This window comes from Cimex lectularius, unplaced genomic scaffold, assembly GCF_000648675.2.
Source record: "Cimex lectularius strain Harlan isolate CLEC.00 unplaced genomic scaffold, Clec_2.1 scaffold31, whole genome shotgun sequence".
Taxonomy (NCBI): Eukaryota; Metazoa; Arthropoda; class Insecta; order Hemiptera; family Cimicidae; genus Cimex; species Cimex lectularius.
In genome coordinates, this window is record NW_019392645.1 from 1,547,581 (window position 1) to 1,565,353 (window position 17,773).

The window sequence follows — 17,773 nt, forward strand, 5'->3', positions numbered from 1 at the left end:
AGGTAGTGCTTGGGTCCTCTGTTTCTATTCAAAATTTATTCTATTGAAAATGTAGGATGCATTAATAATATATTAATAAATTCATATAAGCTTTGGTAAATATGGCAGGTAATGCCTTTTGGGCAGAGACTGTCAGGAAGATCAAAAGTTTGTATATCACGAGAAAAAGAATAGTCGTCTATATCTTACTCAAAAGCTTTAAGAAAGATCTGTTTTTCTTTCTTTCAATTTCGCCTTATTCCAGACTTTTATGCACAATCATCCATATTAACACTAACATATTAACAATCATACATTATCACTAGTATTTCCGTTGAAGAACGGAAAATATTTACCTGACATTTTTCCAGACTGCCTTTCCGATTTATGATTCGTTTCTAAAACAGCTGCCATCGTGGTATCTAAAACAAAGCAAAAACAATTCGTTAAAATTGCAATTATTTATAAGAGTACTTTGAGATGAATACATTATATTGAGTTTCTTTGTTCATAAACGATGTAAATAAGTAATTGAAAAACGATAACTCTACAGGTGGTACTGAATGGGTCTTCTGCTCTGAAGGAAATCCTTGTGCCTTAGAACGGTAAAGAGTGGTCAGTCAGAGGTCAGCTTCTGATGTCTTGTGAGAGTGCAGGTCAGGATTCCCAGGTAAACAGCCTTATTTGACAGGACCAGGTACAAAATTGTGTTTTATTGGTTTGAAAATGGTAGACCGGAATACATTGTACATTTAGATAGGCTGCATTTTTTCTCTTTCTTTAATAGCAGGATCATCCTTGAAAAATTACAATTCCTTCCTCGTCGCAACTCCTTGATTTAAACTCGCTATTAAGAATTAGGAGTAATTATTAGAATACTTATCTAATTTTTTTCAAATTGTCTAAGTAAGTCTTGGTCAATCTTTTTCAAATAGAATTCAAACTTGTTGAAATCAATTTTGGCTTTTTCTTATTCAACAATTTCAGATGTTAAATTATTTTTTTGTTTTTTAAGCTGAGGTTCGCAACAGCAGAACAACCCCTTGATTTCCGGTGTTTTTCTATTGAATCGCAGATTTCAATGAAACTTTTGGTGATATATACATACTAGGTCGAAAAAATAGGAGCGTAGGTACATACGCGTACTGTCTTGCGTATGTATTTCGAAGATATTATCGAAAAAATTGCCATCCGGCGCCCAGGTAAATTCAGCCAAAAAAAAAAAAAACATTTAATTTTTTGTGTGCTATAAAGATTTATATCTAAGGGTTTTGAAGGGTACTTAAAATGAATCCGAATAGTTTTTTCTTCAATAAAAACATTTTTTGCCCAAACTATCTTGTGCATGGATTTCAAGGTTATTGTATATCAGTCGATTTGTTTTTTTGACCTAGGATATTAAAACTATATCCAGGATTGTACTGCATGAGATTATATATATATATATGAAAAGTTATAAAAAACGAAAGACCCTTCCAATAAAGTCGGCTAAAAGCTTGTTATATCAGAAAAACCAATTTGTATTAANAAGATTCTAAGTTACTGTAAAGTTTCATGAAGCTCAGTTCAAAATGTTGACAGAGAAAAACTGTTTGGGATGCAAAAAAAAAACGAATATCAATATCATTGGTTTCTTGCTAAAAAAGATTAACCTACTTTTCTAAGTCGCAGGGTAATAAAATAATTATTGTATTTCATATAAATATAAAATTGCTCGCGTTCATTGATTCAAGCAAAGTAGACAGAAATATTTTTTTTACGAGAAACAAACTTAATATTCGTTTTTTGTACCCCAAAAGATCACTGAATACAAATTTGAATCACAATTTTACGTCTTCGATAACTATACTCCAACCCCACAAATCTGTAGGAAACTTGTGTAGTTACTAGTTTTTATAACCACCCTCATAAACTACACTTAATGGCACAAACCTGGCCTTCGTAAATAAATTAGAACCGGAAATATAAAATAAGATGTTCGAGGTGGTTTTGTTTATTTTAACATTATTTTTCTCACTTATAGTGACACAAAGTGTAAATATTGTTGATATACGCGGAAAGAACAGAAGTTATTCTTTCCAACGATGGTAATATTGTTCAATTCCGATAAAATCCAGAGGAGTTATGAATTTTTAAATGGAACAAAAGACATGGCGTGAGAAAAAATTGCCATCCGGCGCCAAGGTAAATCCAGCCCAAATTTTTTAGAATTTTTTGTGTGCTAAAAAGTTTCATACTTAAGGGTTTTGAAAGGCGCTTAAAATGAATTAGAATTGTTTTCTTTTTTCGTCGATAAAAACATTTTTTTGGCCAAACTTTCTGGCCTTCTTATAAAAATGAGAACCGGAAATATAAAGTAACTTCCAGGTGTTTTTGTTTATTTGAACCTTATTTTTTTTGACTTATAATGCACAAAGTGTAAATATTGTTGACATAAGCGGAAAAGACAGAAATTGTACTGTAGTAAAACCGTTCAATTAGGATAAAATCCAGAGGATTTATGAATTTTTAACTCGAACAAAGGACATCAGCGTGAGAAAAAATTGCCATCCCAAAAAAGTATTATTTTTTGTTTGCCATAAAAATTGGCATTTAAGGACTTTAAAGAGTACACTCCCTGAATAAAATATTTAGGAAAAAAAACAACTTTCCCCCCATAATTTTCGCCCCGATTTTTTCGAAAATTAAAAAAATGGCGATAAGTTTGAAACCAATCCACGGATCTACACGAAACTTTACTAATGCCTAGACTCTCATAAACCACACTGAATAGGACAAATCTAACCTTTTGTAATAATCAGAACCGGAGATATAAAGTAAAACGTTGGAGGTGTTTTTTGTCAATTTCGAACTTATTTCTCTCAACTATAATGAAACAGTCTTATCATTGTTGATCGTTTTTTGATTTTTGTAACTTTTCATATATCTAACCCCGTTCGATACAATCCTGGATATTATTTCATTATGCTGGGTAAAATAACAAACAAATCAACTGATATATAATAACCTTAAAATACGTACACAATAAAGTTTTTACCCTTTCATTCATTCATCCTTATGGACAAGGTGCCCAAGGATTCCACAGAACGCCGAAAAAAGATGGTTAACGCGGAATGAACTACAGACCCCCCAAAGGCATATCTATTGTCAAAGATTTTATCGTAGAACTTTGCGGTTAAAGTCTAAAATTTAATAGACACATCAGGATATTCTTTAAAACTGTTGGGAGGAACGTGTGAAAAACGTCGAAGAACCCTTTTAGAAAAAGTTGATATTATTTTCAGTTGTTCTTAATTTAGACTTAGAGGAAACTAGTTATTCCATCCGTCGTTCTACGGCTTGACGTTCAGTTCCTTCTTTAGCAGTTGTATTCACGCTTCGGTAAGGGGAAAATTTTTTTAAAATAGACACAACCTCCTTCCAATAAAAAGGAGTAGCACAGATGTCATAACACCGGGATACGATTTTCTCCCCCAAGTTGATACGCGAGAGAGTATTTATTTTATACATTCTGTATTAGTTACAGTGGTAAAAAAAATAGTGCACACACCAACCAGATAAACATTGATAAGCCTCTTATATCAGATTTATTGCTTCATGATTTATCCCATAGTTACAGGATTTTCATATAAAATCAAACTTTTATATTACTAAAACAATGAAATAATATAAAGTTTCGTATAGGTTATACCTGCGTTTATTGGGTATGGGATGTCCAAATGCCGAATGGAGACTGACGGATGATGATGGTACTGGGAAGCGGGGTTTGTGCTCCCCATGTACTGCAGCCTTTTGGCTTATTGTACTTTCATAGTTCCCTAGTTCAGTACAATCGACTCAATCCTTCTTCTCAGAAGTATTAGGCCATTGACCGCTGCTGCTACAATTTCATTCCCTAGGTTTTTTGATGATGACAGGTTATGTCTCAATTGAAGCCGTTGCTTCGCATTTGAAGATGATTTATGTGGCTGTTTCTTCCTCCTCATTGCATAATCTGCAATCGTTGACTATGGCCATGTTATGTAGATGTTTTCGCAGATGGCAGTGACCGGTTTAGTTATAGCAGTGAGTTTACCAGTCTTGGTGAGGATTGTTTTAGCATAAGTTTACTGTGTCTAGCGCCCCTAGAGTTTATCTACTTCTCCTTTCGTTTTATTTGGAGCCATTCTGTGATGGAGGATTTTGTATTTGTTTCTGTTATCTAGTATAGGTTCAGGGTCTATTTATGGTCTCGCCTCCTCTGGCCAGTGTGTCAACCTTTTCTTTAACCAAAATTCCTTTGTGCTCTGGCACCCAAGATATCATCCCCAGGTTTGGGAGATTTTGGACGCATTCACTGACTAACTTTGATTACACTCTACTGATTTAATAGTTGCTTGGCTATTCGATCTTATAAAGATTTTTTAGCCAGTGTAACCTCTTTTAAGATTTTCTAGGGCACAAGCGTTGACGTGTCTGACAGACCAACAGAGAAATAAAGAGGCTAGGAACATATTCCATTTTTCATACAGTCAGACGACACTTAGCCTAATTCCAGGTAAAGGCAGAAAGCGTATGTAATTCTATGGAATCACTAGCAGAAGTCAGTGACACCAATGAGCTGACCCTCGCAGGGTCCCTGGCCCTCGGGACCTATGGGCAATGAGAGGACGGATAGATTAGGCCAAAAACCAACATTAATTTTCTAGGCCCCGAACCATATTGTGGCCTAGCTACAGGACTTTTCAAAAAAAAGATTAATCCAAAAATACTAAATGAGTCCAAATCCTAGTGGAATACCTCAGGGCGAACGAGAAGAGATTCATAGAAGGGCCATCCGTAAAATTTACAATAGGTAACCGCAACAGCTTAGCATCCTGCGACAAAAGAGGATACAACTTAAAATGGATCCTTAATGAGTACAAAACCTGGTAGAACAATACCACAGGCAAGAAGCACACAAAGAGATTTAAAGAAGGGCCATCCGCAAAACTTTCAAACAAATTACTGGAAGGCAACCGCAACCGAACCTGGATACTAGTTGGGCTCCTGACAGGGCACTGCCACATAAGAAAGCACATGCACCGGATAGGAGTACAGACAGAAGAAAAACGTGCAACTGCCAGGAAGACGAGGAGACCGCAGAACACGTTTTATTTTTCTGTGAGTGTTTATGTAGGTGTAGATTCCTGCTGCTAGGAGAGGAGAAATGTCGCAATCGAACTTTTGGAAGGTGGAACGGATAGGTTGGTTGACAAAAAGAATGTTTTGAAGTTATTGCGAGTCTAGTTACTTAGGAGCTGTAAATTTTTTTGAGGACATTAGATTGGAAGGATCCGCTGGCTATTGGACCTGCTGGAACACCACAGTTCCACTCTGGTTTGATCGACCTTGACGATCGACCACCACCGACATGCACCGGATAGGAATGCAGACAGAAGAAACACTGTGCAGATACTGCCAGGAAGAGAGGAACGACAGAACACTTTTTATGTTTATGTGAGGGTCTATGTAAGTGTAGATTCTTGTAATTAGGACAGGAAATAGCAAGATCCTACACTAAGGAGCCACTGGCAAGGCTATGGAGGTTGCCTAACAACCTGAAGCTGTCCTTATAAAAAAATAAGGATCACATCTATCTACTCGAGTCGAGGAATTAGAAAATCGGTTGAATCTATAAAAACAATTATCTAAAAACACTTTTTTTTGTGCAGTTTAATATGCCTTTTAAATTTAGATATCACGATTTGCACTGGCATTATTACAGTCCAATCGCGTCGACGACTGGTCCAGAATTGGTGGTACATTAATACATCAATTTCGCTTAATTTTTGGAGATGACGGATCAGAATTGATTTAATGAGATGGTCGGGACAAATTATCGTTTAAACTGACGCCCTGTGTCTATCAAGCTAATTAAAAATGACTTTTATGTTTTTACCTAACCCAAATTTAATGAAATCCTCATTTAGATAGATTCTAGAAATAGTAGAAACTATAATTAGAATAAAAGTTTGGGGAGAAAAAAATGCAAAGGAAGTTAAAAGGGGAATGTTTATCTAGTCGTTTCATGGACTATTTACACGGGTTCTCTTGAAGAATTTTCAATGCAAAAATGAAACTTGCTCAAAAACACATGGAAATTTTTCTGTATATTCAATACAGGATTTCAATTTTTCAATTAGCCTGTACAAATAACCGAGTTAATCATTTTTTTCTTAATTTTTCATCTGAATGGGGAAAATTCTATTTTGAAAATCAACGGTGGAATTTTTTTTCTATTGTTACTCATTTATTGTATTACGCCTAGACCAAGGTCGGTGAAATCAGAACACAATCACTTAAAGGAAACGTTCTTTAAAGTCCAAACAATTGAAGTTATGCAATTCCCCTCCGGAGGCTTGGACGATTTATTGCTCAGCCGCGTTTCAAACCGAAAAGAACTGAAGACTATAATTACCACAACCAGTCTTATTCTTATACAAATTAACCCGACGTGAGTGATGTGTAACGTACAAGGAATATTACTAAAATAGAAAAAAAATCGGTTCTCAACAAACAATAAACAACAATAAATATTGTTTCCAAATACTTGTCTTGTCGCTTTATTTTTTTTTTAAATTAATTAATTTATTTATTTACATCAGGGCCAATTGTTGGGCTTAAGTAAATTTGATATTTTTTTTTAAAATTATTATTGGCCTTATGATCTTGCATATTAGCCATGGTACGAATTCTTGTGTATTCAAATTGGGGGTTATCGGGAAAAAAGGGCCAGAGTCGACGGTGGGAATCGAACCCACGACCGCGGCGTGAGAGTCTCTCATGCTAACCACTCGGCTACCGCGGTCCCCGATAATATTTTAAAACACAAAACAAAACAAAATGAATAAGAAAAATAAAATAAAATATACATAAATAAGAGAAAATAGGTTTGATATGTTTTTGCTTATTCCAACCTTATTTATTTTATTTTTATTATTCTCACTTATAATGATACAAAGTGTATATTTTGTTGGCATACGCGGAAAGAACAGAAGTTATGCTTTCCAACGATTGTAATATTGTTCAATTCCGATAAAAGCCAGAGGAGTTATGAACTTTTAAATGGAACAAAAGACATAAGCGCGAGAAAAAATGCCATCCCCCGGTAAATACAGCCCAAAAAAACTTTTTTTTTTGCCAAACTTTTTGGCCTTCTTATATAAATTAGAACCGGAATTTAAATGGAACAAAAGACATCGGCGTGAGAAAAAATTGCCATCCCAGGTAAATCCAGTCCAAAAAAAATTTATTTGTGTGCTATAAAGATCTAAGGGCTTTGAAATGTGCTTAAAATGAATCCCAATTGTTTTTCGTCAGTAAAAACATTTTTTTTGCACAAACTTTACAGGTCTTTTTAAATAAATTAGAACCGGAAATATAAAATAAAATGTTCCAGGTGTTTTTGTTTATTTCAACTTTATTTTTCTCACTTATAATGACACAAAGTGTAAATATTGTTGACATAAGCGGAAAAGACAGAAATTATGATTTTCAACGATTGTAATATTGTTCAATTCCGATAAATGCCAGGAGTTATGAATTTTTAAATGGAACAAAAGACATCGGCGTGAGAAAAAATTGCCATCCGGCGCCCCAGTAAATTCAGCCCCCCAAAAAAAAACATTTAATTTTTTGTGTGCTATAAAGATTCATATCCAAGGGTTTTGAAGGGTACTTAAAATGAATCCGAATAGTTTTTTCTTCAATAAAAACATTTTTTGCCCAAACTATCTTGTGCGTGGATTTCAAGGTTATTGTATATCAGTCGATTTGTTTTTTTGACCTAGGATATTAAAACTATATCCAGGATTGTACTGCATGAGATTATATATATATATGAAAAGTTACAAAAAACGAAAGACCCTTCCAATAAAGTCGGCTAAAAGCTTGTTATATCAGAAAAACCAATTTGGATTAATTTTAAATACCCATTAATTTTTTGACTCCTTTGTTATTTTACTTAGAATAAAAAATATCCAGGATTGTATTGAATGAGATTAAAAATATATAAAGTGATTATTTAGAGACCGTGAGATGCGGTCTGGTGTGACGTAGGTTTTAGAAAAACATTTTCTTTGTCGTGCCATCGTTTCGATCTTTACTGAGATCATCTTCATCAAACTTAGACATATAAGTTTGGTATATAATAACTTATATAGTATGTTACATATATGAAAAGTTACAAAAACGAAAAGTTAGGCAAAAAATTGTTTTGTCGAAAAAAAAAAGAAAGCTTCGGATTCGTTTTTAAGCACCCTTTAAAACCTTAAATACTTTTTTTATAGCAAACAGAAAATAGAGATTTTTTGGCTGGATTGGTCCGAGGTATATTTTTCTCGCCGGCGTCCGTTGTTCCAATTAAAAATCCTATCTTCTCTGGATTTCTGCCTCCAGTGTGCATGTATGTATTTCAGGGTTTTTGTGTAAAGAGTTGTTTTTGAAAAAAAAAAAAAAAAAAAAGGATTCGTTTTAAGCACTCTTTAAAACCCATAAATCCGATTTTTGTTGACAAGCATAAAATAGATATTTTTTGACTGGGTTCGCCGCAATTTTTCTTACGCTGATTCCACTTAAAAATTCATAACTCCGCTGAATTTTATCCAAAATCATTATCATTACAATCATTGGAAAGCTCAATTTCTCTTCTTTCAGCCTACATCAAGAATGTTTATAATTTTTGCCATTATAAGTGAGAAAAATTAGGATGAAGCCAACAAAAACGCCTCAAAGGTTTTATCTTATTTCTGTTGTTCTAATTTGTTTTTGGAGGCCAAACTGATGTCATACATGTAGTTTATATGATTCTAAGTTACTGTAAAGTTTCATGAAGATCAGTCCAAAATGTTGACAGAGAAAAACTGTTTGGGATGCAAAAAAAAAACGAATATCAATATCATTGGTTTCTTGCTAAAAATTCATAAAGATCGGTGAAGTTGTTTCCACGTTATCACTATTTTTTAAAATGATTTTCGAGAAAAAAAAAGAGAAAAAAACGGTGGCAAAGTAAGGACAAAATTTTGACAGAGAAAAACTGTTTTTAATGTTCCTAAATATCTGTATGAAGTGTTTTTAGGATGCAAAAAACGAATATCGACTTGATTTCTTGCTAAAAAAGATTAACCTACTTTCCTAAGTCGCACGATATTAAAATAATTATTTCATTTCATATAAATATATAATTGCTAGCCCCCTGATTGATTCAAGCAAAGTAGACAGAAATATTGTTTTTGCGGGAAACAAACTTCATATTCGTTTTTTGTACCCCAAAAAACCACTGAATACAAATTATTGGGAAAATTAAAAAATAATTTTTTCCCTCAAAATTTTTCGACTTCGATAACTATATTCCAACCCTACAAATCTATGGGAAACTGGTGTAGTTACTAGTTTTTAGACCCTAATAAACTACACTTAATGGCACAAACCTAGCCTTCGTGTGAATGAGAACCCGAAATATAAAATAAGATGTTGGAGGTGTTTTTATTTTTATTTCAACCTTATTATTCTCACTTATAAAGACACAAAGTGAAAATGTTGTTGGCATACGCGAAAAGAACAGAAATTATGCTTTCCAACGATTTAATATTGTTCAATCCCGATAAAATCCAGAGGAGTTACGAATTTTTGAATGGAACAAAAGACATCGGCGTAAGAAAAAATTGCCATCGAGCGCCCAGGTAAATCCAGCCGAAAGAAATCTTATTTTTTGTGTGAAACGAATCTTTTTACATATCTAAACGAGGGTTTCAAAGGGTTCTTAAAACGAATCCGAATTTATATTTTTTGATAAAGTTGTTTTTATGTCTACTTTATTGAAAAGAGAAGTTTTTGTAACTTTTCATAGATCTACTCTCATTCAGTACAATCCTGGATATTATTTCCTTATCCTAAGTAAATGGGTAAAGGCTTCTATCATTTTTCGACCTATCCCAAAAAAACCTCATTGAAATCTGTGAACCCCCGTCTGTACACTCCTGTTGTTAGAGAGATGTGGTGATATTTATACACGAGTTTCACAAACCCGGCACAGAAAATGCCTAAAAGTCGAAAAACCTCTGACAGACAAAACAGACTATATTGATCGGAGACGACCAAGCGAAGATAAATGACGGAATTTTCTGCTTCTTTTCTAACACAATTCCAAAGCTGTAAAGAATCGCTTTATTGGTCAATTAACAAAATTAACAATTTCTCCGTGAAATATTTGTCGAGTTTTATTGACCGATTCTGCTATCACCCCAGGGGATCCCATTGAACGTTTGAAAGTCATACTTCATTTAGAATTGATTCCATCCGACCTTGATTTCAACTCTGATACCAAGTCCGCAAACAAAACAATAAATTGTCTTTTTCCTCTGATTTAAAATATAAAAAAAACTGACTGTTATGGCAGAGGTCAATAGCATATTGACTGTTTTGGTTATTCTCGTCTTTTTATAGGTTGAGATTGTAAATTGCCGAATCGTTGTTCTTGCTATAAGCTGTTTATTAAGCAGAAGTAATTCCTGTTCTTTTTTTTTTAAACTTATCTAAAGGGATCTACGGGGTACTCAGTATTCCGCCATCGGCTTTCTCACACTTCATATTCACGCTAATAAATACAACGAATGTCAAAACAGAAAAAAAACCACTAAACGAGGTATCTCAAGGACGGTATACAATAAAACAGACCTCCTCCAAAAATTGGAACACAGGATACTGGCTGGCCTACTCGCTCTCTATAAAGACCCGAGGAACGACACCCGTAAATTAAGTACAACACATCAAGCACCGTGGTTTTAACGATTTACTCATAATATAGCTAATCTAATTGAAGATATATTTAATTCACAATTATTTTGTACACACGTATTTCTCCATCTCAATATTTCTCTTTCTCTCTCTCTCTCTCTCTCTCTCTCTCACACACACACACACACACACACACACACACACACACACACACACACACACACCACATTCACGCTAATAAATACATTGAATCTCAAAACACAAAAAAAGCAACACTAAACGAGAAATCTCAATTACTATATACAACAAAACAACCCTGTTTAAAAAAAAATCTCAGAACACAAAATCGACATGGTACTCAACAGACTTTCTTACATTACACATTCACGCTAATAAATACATTGAATCTCAAAACACAAAAAAGCAACACTAAATCTCAAGTACTATATCAACAAAACAACCGTTTCAAAAAAAAAAAAAATTTCTCGGAACACAAAAAAAAGCAACACTAAACGAGAAATCTCAATTACTATATACAACAAAACAACCCTGTTTAAAAAAAAATCTCAGAACACAAAATCGACATGGTACTCAACAGACTTTCTTACATTACACATTCACGCTAATAAATACATAAATCTCAGAACACAAAAAAGCAACACTAAATCTCAAGTACTATATCAACAAAACAACCCTGGTGCAAAAAAAAAAGAAAGTTGGAACCCGGAAAAACTCTCTTCGGAAGAGAATTACATTACCGATTTGAACCCATGAATGTGCAGTTAAAAAATCTTTTATAGAAAAACTTTATCGTTATAAATAAAATTCTATTACGTTAATCATGGAACTGCTTTCCTATTACGAGTACGATCCCCAGGCCAAAAAAAACCGCAATCAGCTGCATTTTTTGTTTACAATAAGCAGCTGATATTTTTATTGTTGGACTGTTTGATGAGGTCATTTCTATAATAAATGAAACAGTGTGAACTTATTGGAAGAAGAATGTTTCAACCTGCTGTATAAAAAAAAATAATAATAACAATTGCTCAGCTAATTAATGATTTCCTGTGGATGTTAAAACATGGGAGTCCTATTTACAAGGAACGTTCAGGTGTCAAGGACGAAGGGTCACACAATCAATTAAAATTTAAATTAACATATTTTTTAAATAAATAATTTATTTATAGCCTAACAAATCAAAATACATTTAACAAATATGTGACGGGTTCTCATGATTAAGGGCTGGGCAGTAGGATATGGAAAGCTTGGTGTGGAACTTCTGGTCATATCTGTTCCTCTTACGGGGCGAAAAGCCATCAGTCCACACTGATTTAAGACCTTCGAGACCTGACCTTAAGTACTTCGAGCAGACCGTTCAGAAATTTGGACACCTCGAACTTCCTGGAGCTGATGAATCACTTGAGCAACAGTAAGGTGCCGGTTTCGTAAAATTCTCAAAGTAAAAAAAAACGGACATACTGTGGTTCTGGTACCCTAGGGCGTCCAGAACCAGGCCTTCTATGGTAGGACCCAGTTTCTTGAAAATGTCTAGTGTCTCGCAGTGTTTTGTAGGGAACTCCGATGGCAATGGACGCATACTTGGTGGAACGTCCATCATGCCGCACATGCTCAGCACTAAGTGAAATTTTTAAGTTTAAAAATTGAAATTAAGAAAACAAAGATGAAAACTAAACAGTTTACTGCTTCAGAATTCAAATGAGACCGGCAAACATTTTAAATTCTGTAAAAAGTAAACATTGAAAAATCCTTGAACCTTGTTTTGGATTAAGGATTTTTTTTCATCTCAACTAAAAACCTTAATTAATTGTAATTAAGGATTAAGTTAGTTTACGTCTAATTGATATTCCCAATTGAAAATATATGGAAAACTGAGTTGTCCACGTATTCAAGATTATGATGTATCAATCGATTTGGTTTTTTACTTAGGATATTCATATATTTTCTTTCTTTTCTTTTTATGGGCATCCGACAGCTTGGTCATTTCAGCCCAGAGCGTATGCGAAATATAACAACATACATTCACACAAATAAATACATTCATACATTGCATTCATTCTATTTGGAAGATGGAGTACTCAATATTCCTCCATCACCTCCAACAACAAACTAATTTAATTGGGGTCGATGGGGTACTTCTATAAATATTCACCCAAGTCAAGTACAGAACTCGAGGGGCGGCTATTTCACCATTAGCCCCTCCCCATTCACTCAAAAATACACTCAATCATAGAAAACAAAGAAACACAAAACACATATTTTGAAGGCTATATACAATAAGAATTCCCAATTCTCCTACAAAGCGGAACAGGGGACCTAAAACTCACTACAGTGTCCCAGACCCATTCTTAAACCCGGCGCCATGCCTACACGCTCTCTATATGGAGCCATGGCATGACACGCTTCCGTTATGTGGGACATATAGAGCAACCTTTTTTTAAGGGCCACCAGCGCGGGCCCAAAAGCAGGTGCTCGTGTTTCAACCTCAAAACATATATTAAAAAAAAAGTTTTTTTAAATAAACACACCATTTATTTTTGTCATATTTTTAATTGCTAAAGCATTTCGGGGCCACGTCCCTGGTCCCTCTTCAGAGCTCACTATTTAGCTGAATGGAACTCACCGGAGAGCAAGTTTAAGGTTCCACGTGGCCCCGAAATGCTTTAGCAATTAAAAAATATATGACATAAAAATAAATGGTGTATTTAGTGAAAAAAAAAACAACAACTTTCTAGATTTAAAATATTTTTACCACCAAATTAAGAAAAAAATTATTTAAAAAAATAAAATATGTTTATATATGTATATAAAATTTCAAGAGAGTTGAAGGAATGAAAACAAGTTCCTCCTACAAAGTTCCTCTGGGAAAGAATCTGTTTCCGGTCTAGAAAACAAGAATCTGCTTATATTAAAAAATTATATATGTACATTTTTTTCATTTGGGATGGGAATCATTTTACGATTAAAGCAGTTTCATAAGAATCCCATTCATCCCGTTGAATCGGCCTATCTTCAACCGAAGAACAACGGACGCAAACCGATTCTTTGCCACCAGATGGTTCGGAAAGTCTTGGATAAAACACCTACTTATTTTTGGCACGGGATTCAGCCAAATGACATAACGTCAAAACGTAGGCAGACGAATTATGTATTTAAATTTCCTCAGGAGGCGCCTTGGCCGTGATCCGTTAGCACGGTTTCTCGACCTTTCTCCGCAACGTGTGAACGATTCTCGTTGTTATTAGGAACACTAGTTCGGAACTTTTCCTTATAAACGAGAAATAGCGTTAACTGCTTTAAAAAGTTTCCGAGCTTATGAATGAATGAGGACCATATATCGCGAAGGAACCTGGTCGGGTATATTCGGTAATTCTTAAAAGAGGTTACACGAGATCAAACAGCCAAGCAGCCCTGAAAGCATTAGCACGTAATAAGGTCACAAAATAATCAGTGAACGTATCCAAAATCTCCAAAACATAACCTGACGATATCTTGGGTGCCTGGGGAAAAAGGAGTTCTGAATAATGAACATGTAGTCTAACTGGCAAGACCGGCACACAGCCTGGGCAATTGGGATAACAAGATCAAAAAGACTCCTCCATCTCAGAATGGGAAAAAAACAAAAGGAGAAATGGGCAAACTCTAAAAGCGGCGGATACAGAAAACTCATGATTAATGAACCATCACCAAAACTGCCAAGTACATTGCAGCAAGTAAAGTGGGTAAAACATCACGAGAGTGACCAGTTATAACGATCACGGGCATCTAAGAAATCACCAATACAGTGATTCCACATATCTGTCCCATCTTCGACTATGAAACAACAGCTCAATGAAAACATAACCTGTGGTACCATGAAGACTCTGGGGAAAGAATTGGACAGTCATTGACCTACTTCTTAATAGGACGATCGAATTATTTGAACTAAGGGACTAGGGAAAGCACAATAATCCAAAAGGATGTAGTGCTTGATGATTATGATGATGATGGAAGACTAGAAAGCTGGTTATTTTGTTCCCCGTGTATGCATCCAGGATTGTACTTTTATAGTTTCTCAGTTCAGTTCAATTGACCTCCACTTTCCTTTGCCGACGAACTGATCCGATCCAGCATCCAAAAGTTCAACACCAATTTCTCGATCTTTCCTAACCCTACTGCCCAAGCCACCTTTACACATCCCATTTTGAAAACCCTCGAGACCTCCTCGCTCTTTATAATTTCTGAGTGCCTGATCTGGCCGGTTTCATGTAATTGTACAATACACACAAACAGTTTAAATTGTGAATTATGATTTCAACTTTTGTAGAATGTTCTAGGTCTGGATTAGTCAGAAAAGCTATTTAGGTTTAATTATGAAGGCTTGATAAAATACGCCTGGCATCGGAGTTCTGAAAAGATAAGCTCAACCGTGTAATTTTTTGATCGCTATCAACAATTGTAAAAATAAAACAGGCGTCTTTGTTCTTAAGGTGATTTTACTCTCGTAAAACATGATCTCACTGTTAGATTGAACATTTCATGTAAAAAAAGCCTGGAAACAAATTTCGTATTACATGTTAAGGGAGTAATTTTGTTAAATAAACTATCATAATGATACAAAATATAGTTGACACTAAAATACTCAAAGGTAGACTACAGACGTGGGATCAAAGAATCGAATAAAACTTATTATTTTGGTGATACCAGGTCAAAAAGTAGTAGACTATATTTTTAAGTCTTTTAAATTTGGTTTTATGCCTTCAGTGCGCATGCATTTCTGGATTTTTATGTACCATTCGATTTGACTTTTAACTTAGGATGGGAAAAATACGCAAGATTGTATTACGTGAGACTGAATATACAAAAACTTACAAAAAGACGCTTCCAGTAAAAAAATTTGGCTTTGAAAAATAATAAGGATTCGTTTTAAGCACCCTTTAAAACCATTAAATCCTATTTTTGAACGCAAACATAAAATAGATTTTTTTACTGGGTTCGCCGCAATTTTTTCTTTCGCTGATTCCACTTAAAAATTCATAACTCCGCTGAATTTGATCCAAAATCAATATTATTAAAATCGTCGGAATGCTCAATTTCAAAAATTAGGATGAAGCCAACAAAAACGCCTTAAATGTTTTACTTTATTTCTGTTATTCTAACATATTTTCGGAAACCAAATTAATGGCATTATATGTAGTTTATAGGATTCTAAGTTACTATAAAGTTTCATGAAGATCAGTGAAGTTGTCTCCAAGTTATCACTATTTGGTTAATATTATTTTCGAGAAACAAATCAGTGGCAAAGGAAGGCCAAATTTTGACCGAAAAAAACTATTTTTTTGATTTTTCCAAATATATGTAAGAAGTGTTTATTTTGGGATGCAAAAAACGAATATCAACTTGGTTTCTTGCAAAAAAAGATTAACCTACTTTCCTAACTCACAGGTAACATTTTTTTTAACGAGGGGTCGCAACATCAGAGGTCAACCCTTAGGGGGCCGGTGTTTTTGAAAAAAAAAAAGCCTGTTTGTAAGTTCTGGATTCGAACCCGGGACCTTCACTTTAGCAGATGAGCGCAGTGTCAACGCCTAACCGTTGCGGCCACTGACGCCCCCCGTAATAAAATAATTATAGTATTTCATATAAATATGAAATTGCTCGCCGCTGATTGATTCAAGCAAAGTAAACAGAAATATTTTTTTTACGAGAAACAAACTTAATATTCGTTTTTTGTACCCCAAAAGATCACTGAATACAAATTTGAATCACTGAATCACAATTTTACGCCTTCGATAATTATACTCCAACCCCACAAATCCATAGGAAACTGTTGTAGTTACTAGCCTTTAGACCCTCATAAACTACACTTAATAATACAAACCTGGCCTTTTAAATAAATTACAACCGGAAATATAAAATAAAATGTTTGACGTGTTATTGTTTATTTCAACCTTTTTTCTCTCTCACTTATAATGATACAAAGTGTATATTTTGTTGGCATACGCGGAAAGAACAGAAGTTATGCTTTCCAACGATTGTAATATTGTTCAATTCCGATAAAAGCCAGAGGAGTTATGAACTTTTAAATGGAACAAAAGACATAAGCGCGAGAAAAAATGCCATCCCCCGGTAAATACAGCCCAAAAAAAACTTTTTTTTTTGCCAAACTTTTTGGCCTTCTTATATAAATTAGAACCGGAATTTAAATGGAACAAAAGACATCGGCGTGAGAAAAAATTGCCATCCCAGGTAAATCCAGTCCAAAAAAAATTTATTTGTGTGCTATAAAGATCTAAGGGCTTTGAAATGTGCTTAAAATGAATCCCAATTGTTTTTCGTCAGTAAAAACATTTTTTTTGCACAAACTTTACAGGTCTTTTTAAATAAATTAGAACCGGAAATATAAAATAAAATGTTCCAGGTGTTTTTGTTTATTTCAACTTTATTTTTCTCACTTATAATGACACAAAGTGTAAATATTGTTGACATAGGCGGAAAAGACAGAAATTATGATTTCCAACAATTGTAATATTGTTCAATTCCGATAAAAGCCAGAGAAGTTATTTTAAATGGAACAAAAGACATGGCGTGAGAAAAAATTGCCATCCGGCGCCAAGGTAAATCCAGCCCCCAAAAAAATCTTATTTATTTGGGTGCTCTAAAGAATCATATCTAAGGGTTTTGAAAGGTGCTTAAAATGAATCCCAATTGTTTTTCGTCAATAAAACATTTTTTTGCCCAAACTTTCTAGCCTTCTTATATAAATTAGAAACGGAAATATAAAATAAGATGTTCGAGTTTTTTATATTTTTATTTCAACCTTTTTTCTCTCACTTATAATGATACAAAGTGTATATTTTGTTGGCATACGCGGAAAGAACAGAAATTATGCTTTCCAACGATTGTAATATTGTTCAATTCCGATAAAAGCAAAAAACCCAGCGAATCCAGTCAAAAAATTTCAATTTTTCAATATAAAAATTTGTATTTAATGGCTTTAAAGGGTGCTGCAAAACAGCTGAGTTAAAAAAAGCAAATAGTT

The 17,773-nt window shown here is 34.3% G+C and overlaps 1 protein-coding gene across 3 annotated transcripts in view; it reads right to left on the reverse strand.

Moving 5' to 3' along the window:
* The window catches only part of LOC106670480 (KN motif and ankyrin repeat domain-containing protein 3), a 63,345-nt gene that overhangs the window by 22,765 nt on the left and 22,807 nt on the right, over positions 1-17,773 (reverse strand). For all 3 annotated transcript variants that reach the window (XM_014400887.2, XM_014400888.2, XM_014400886.2), the window contains exon 2: positions 336-401. In XM_014400887.2, coding sequence (XP_014256373.1) covers positions 336-393 — 58 coding nt within the window. In that variant the 5' untranslated portion in view covers positions 394-401. The remainder of the gene's footprint in view (positions 1-335; positions 402-17,773) is intronic.